Source organism: Silene latifolia, chromosome Y (assembly GCF_048544455.1).
Source record: "Silene latifolia isolate original U9 population chromosome Y, ASM4854445v1, whole genome shotgun sequence".
NCBI lineage: Eukaryota > Viridiplantae > Streptophyta > Magnoliopsida > Caryophyllales > Caryophyllaceae > Silene > Silene latifolia.
Window position 1 is genome coordinate 311617819 of NC_133538.1, and position 5601 is coordinate 311623419.

Here is a 5601-nt window from a genome sequence, read left to right on the forward strand (position 1 = left end):
CACCTACCTGATCGCCGGCGATGGGTCCTTCTCGTGGCTCATCTCCGGTGATCCCCCACATCTCCCCCTTTGTATGATCTTTGACACCACCCGATCGCCGATGATGGGTCTTGGCTCCTCCTTTGTCGCCTGTTTGTCGGTACCACGTCAACTGTGGGATTCCTGTCCCTCCGTTTCCTCGTCCTGTCGCTGTAGATCTTACATGCAACTCAGGGGTGATCCCCTTTTTCCCCCACCCCTGGTATGTCACTGGTTTTTCAGCCTTTTATTGGCTTTTATGGTGTTAAATGGTTGTTTGTTTCTTTGGTTCGGTTTTGGATCCGATTGGTGATCCCCCCATTTCCCCCACCAATCGGTCCTTGGTCCCTGTTTTCTTAGTTTGGCTTTTCGGGTCTGGTGTGGGACCGAGTGGTGATCCCCCCATTTCCCCCATCATTCGGTCCTTCTCCCTTGTTGTGTTTTTTAAGAGCATAGCTCTTCGGATCAGTTTGGGACCGATTGGTGATCCCCCCATTTCCCCCACCAATCGGTTCTTTGTCCTGTGTGTCTGTGTAGGTGGTTTTTGCATGTAAGACGGTGGTCCTGGGAGGTCTCGCTATGAAATGGGTGTCCTTTGCTGGTTTTCAAGGTGTTTGTGTATCTGTGGCGACTTCCAGTTTGGTTTTGTTGTGTTGTCGCTTTGCGTGGGGGTGTTGATATCCGTCACTTTTTCGGGTGGTGTGAGGTCATCGGGTTGGGGATCTTTCTGTTTGAGATGTGTTTGGTAGGGTGGAGTTGGGGGTTGGCTGTGTTTTGGTTGGGTTGGATGTGGTGGTTTCCTTTTCTGTTTGATGGTTATCTCTTGTTTATCGTGTCTCATAATAAACTTAGCCGCATCTTCAAGAATGTCTTGGGTGTCCTGTTCCATTATGTTTGGGATGTTGGCTATCGTTGTCTCTTCATGGATGTTTTGGGTGTCCTGTCCCTTCATCTTTGGGGCGCTTCTAGGTAGAATAAATCAGTTTTATGGACATTGGTGTCGGGTTCGGGTTGGATCCGTCGGCAGACGGTGCTTTAAAGCAATTATGGACAGAAGATTGGTCGAGGGGAATCCTTTGAGGAGCTTTGTGTATATGTTGGGTTTGTTGGTCCGTCGTTCGTGTGACTGTAGAGTTCGCTTGTCTTGGTGTAGGAGCTCGTGCTCCATCGGATGCAGCATGTTGTCTGTTATCCACAATCCCTTTCTACGCTCTTGTGGCGTAAGTGCACCTCGCCCTCGTCACTCCGCAACTCACAAGTATCGAAGGTTTTCAGGAAATGTTAGCTGCTGGCACAACGTTGATAAGGAGACTTGCGTCCACTATTTCGTACTCCACCAACTTGATAATATTACCCGACATGGTCCTTTGCTGGTGTTTAATAGTTGTATCGTAGTGTAATAAGGGTGTAGTTTGCCCGAACTTTATGTAGGTTCATCTTTCTTTACTGCTGCCAAAAAAAAAAAAAAAAAAAAAAAAAAAAAAAACAATACTTCACACAAATTCCCACCTTAGACGAAAACTATCCGTCTGAAGTTAGACGAATAATGTTCTTCTCACAAAATGAGAATGGATAATGCAAGTGGGTGAGAAATGGATACCCCTACTTGCCCCCCACTTACATTTTATGGGAGGGCCACTATCCGTTTATAGCTTTAGACGAATAGTATCCGTCTATAATGAGACATATTGAATACTTAAAAGGTTAACTTATTTATGTATTAAATTCAAATTAACATTCTTTCAAGATCAATCAATTCTTCTATACTTTTAAATTGACCATCTAGTCCCCGTCTCGGTCGATAGTTATCTATTTCCATTTTGGAGTGTATCATTGAATATTATCTATTTCCATTTTGCAGTGTATCAGCCGGTTTTACTTAAGACTGTTTTGGAGTGTATCAGCCTGCCTTATTTAAATCGATTATAACTTATAGTGTCATCTTAACTTGAGACGGTTTTAATCCAGGATTAGTAATCATCCATCACAAAACACTTATCATAGTGTCATCCCCGCACCAATTATGAATCACACTACCCCCTCCCACAGTCCCACTTATACACACACTCACTTCACCCCCACTCCACTCACTCACTTATGTTCTTTCAAAAACACCATACATCTCCATTCCAAAATCCCACACTAAACACAAAAACATGCTAACTTCAACACATCTCCATTTCCTCATCACATTCATACTCCAATTATCCTTCTTAACCACAATCAACACCTTCCCAACCTCTTCAAAACTTGAACAAAGAACCTTCATAATCCAAGTAAACCACCTTACAAAACCCTTAATATTCAGAACACACCACCATTGGTACCAATCCACCCTCAACTCCCTCGACTCCGCCAACGTAAAAACCCTCCTACACACCTACTCTACCATCTTCCATGGCTTCTCGGCCCGGTTAACCAATTCCGAAGCCAATAAACTATCCAAATTACCCTACATTATCACCCTCATTCCCGAACAAGTACGCGCCACACACACGACTCGCTCCCCTCAATTCCTAGGTCTTCGAACTTCGCCTTACGCTGCAGGGACTTTGTTGAAGGACTCTGACTTTGGTTCTGACCTTGTTATCGGAGTATTGGATACGGGTATTTGGCCCGAACGAGAGAGTTTTAATGATCATGGTATTATTGGACCTTTGCCTAGTAAATGGAAAGGTGAATGTACACGTGGGTTTCCTTGTAATAACAAGGTTATTGGTGCTAGGTACTTCATTCAAGGATATGAGGCCTCTAGTGGTAAAATGAATTCTACTTCCGAGTTCCGTTCGCCTCGCGATTCCGATGGTCATGGTACTCATACTGCCTCCATTGCTGCAGGAAGGTATATATATATATATAAATTTGAATTTTACCATTTTACCAAAATTTGTGATTTTTTCAGTGCGCACCTGGTAAAAAGATAGCGGCTCTGAATTTCCTCATCTTTTTGAAACAGTTTGTGTGGATCCAAATTGATTACTCCCTCCGTCGCAAAGCAATCATAGTTTACGTTTTATTATTTTTTTTAAGGTAAACAACTGATTGGGACGGAGGGAGTAGCAATTTTCTCGTTTTAAAATTTAAATCGATATGGGACACTCACATAGTCACATGTGAAGTTAATCGCTTTCACAGCGTCTAGTACATTTTGACGTTAATTCTTATGTATTGATAGGTATGTATACCCGGCGTCGACGATGGGGTACGCAGAAGGAGTGGCAGCGGGGATGGCGGCGAAAGCAAGACTGGCAGTGTACAAGGTATGCTGGAACACAGGCTGCTATGATTCAGACATACTAAAGGCATTCGACACGGCAGTGTCGGATGGTGTAGATGTCATTTCACTGTCGGTAGGCGGGGCAGTAGTCCCGTACTACCTCGACGCCATTGCGATTGCTGCCTTTGGGGCATCAGCCAATGGCGTCTTTGTCTCGGCCTCGGCCGGAAATGGTGGACCCGGGGGGCAGTCAGTAACTAATGTGGCCCCCTGGGTGACGACCGTAGGAGCCGGGTCAATCGACCGGGATTTCCCGGCTGAAGTACTTTTAGGAAATGGTAGGATAATTCATGGTGTGAGTGTGTATAGTGGGCCTGGGCTTGAGCCCGGGAAATATTACCCAATTGTGTATGCGGGTATTAATCAAGACGAGGGTGTGGGCGGGGAAGGATACTCCGCTTCATTGTGTTTAGACGGGTCGCTTGACCCGAGTTTGGTGAAGGGAAAGATTGTGTTGTGTGATAGAGGGATTAATTCAAGGGTTGCTAAGGGTGAGGTTGTTAAAGAGGCTGGAGGTGTGGGAATGATTATTGCTAATGGTGTCTTTGATGGAGAAGGATTAGTAGCTGATTGTCATGTGTTGCCTGCCACAGCTGTCGGTTCCGTAAACGGAGATGTTATTCGGAAATATATCTCGGATTCGATTAAATCGACTCCGATTGCTACGATTTTATTCCACGGGACGAGAGTCGGTGTTCGGCCGGCACCCGTGGTAGCCGCTTTCTCGGCTCGAGGACCCAATCCCGAGACCCCTGAGATACTCAAGCCGGACGTGATTGCGCCCGGCTTGAATATCTTGGCGTCCTGGCCCGACCGAATTGGTCCAACGGGACTCGGGATGGATAAGAGGGGATCCGAGTTTAATATCTTGTCGGGTACATCGATGGCGTGCCCACACGTGTCGGGTCTTGCAGCTTTATTGAAGGCGGCCCACCCGGATTGGAGCCCTGCTGCAATCCGGTCGGCTCTCATGACCACAGCGTACACGGTGGATAACACGGGTGAGATGATGAGAGACGAGTCGAGTGGAAAAGAGGCGACGGTGATGGATTTTGGTGCCGGTCATGTGAACCCACAGAAGGCCATGGATCCAGGACTGGTGTATGACATTTCCACCTATGATTATATAGATTTCCTATGCAATTCCAACTATACTGTAAGCAACATAGAGACAATAACCCGAAAAAAAGCCGACTGCCTAGGTGCGAGACGCGCAGGCCATGTCGGTAACTTGAATTACCCGTCCATATCAATGGTTTTTCAACAGTATGGACAACATAAGATGTCTAGTCACTCTATCAGAATAGCTACAAATGTTGGGGATCCAAACTCTGTATATAAGGTCTCAATCCACCCGCCGACGGGTACACTTGTATCCGTAGAGCCAAAGCAGCTCGTGTTTAGACGGGTCGGTCAGAAACTCAATTACTTGGTTCGTGTCGAGGTTTTGGCCGTAAAATTATCAGCAGGGTCCTCTATAACAAGAAGTGGTGCAATTATATGGTCTGATGGAAAGCATAATGTTACTAGTCCCTTAATAGTGACTATGCAGCAGCCTTTGTAGATGTATGATAAGTTTCTGATGTCTACGAGTAGTTTTTTTTTTTTTTTTTTTTTTACCACTTTTTACTGATATAAATTATTATGGTTTTGTGATGAGAATCTCTGTAGGCTGATGCCTATTACTTCAGAAAACAATGGAATGAAGCCGGAGAATCTCGGTTATCGTTTATGTGTTACTTATAAGGAAAGGAAAACGTATTAACTATTTACCCATCTCATCTTTGTAGGTGAAGAAGAAACTTTGTCGAATGACTGCTGAATGATGTAGGCTCTTAGTATATATTTTTATTGAAAATTTTTGAATTTTTGAATTTTTTTGTTGAAATTGTTGTCTCCTTGTACGATCTCTCCCTCTATGGCTCTACCAGACTACCACTCGTCCTGAGTACGAGACTATCAAAACAAAAGGTTTCTTTTTAGTGCACTTGTCGACTCTGTTTCGGTAAAAAAACACTTCATTATTCAAAAATGTGAGTACACCTTATTAAATGAAATAGAGAAAGTAATTAGTCTTAGGCCTTGTTCTTTTCAGTTTAATTTCAGCTCTTATTTAGCTTAGCTCAATTTAGCTCACTTTAGTTAAGTTCAGCTCATTTCATCTCAGCTCACTTCAACTCAGTTCGGCTTTATTCAATTCACTTCAGCTCGGTTTAGCTCAATTCAGTTCAGTTCAGCCCAAAAAAACAGGACCTTAAACCCGTAAAATTCACGAGAGCCTAATTTAAGTTATGGATGAAAGCTTT

The 5601-nt window shown here is 44.2% G+C and overlaps 1 protein-coding gene across 1 annotated transcript; it reads left to right on the forward strand.

Moving 5' to 3' along the window:
- Positions 1–2042: 2042 nt before the first annotated feature.
- Positions 2043–5034, forward strand: LOC141633499 (subtilisin-like protease SBT1.5). Its single transcript, XM_074445960.1, has 2 exons — positions 2043–2860; positions 3194–5034. Exons 1-2 carry the CDS (start codon positions 2175–2177, stop codon positions 4857–4859), a joined length of 2352 nt encoding a protein of 783 aa, XP_074302061.1. The 5' UTR covers positions 2043–2174; the 3' UTR covers positions 4860–5034.
- Positions 5035–5601: the final 567 nt, after the last annotated feature.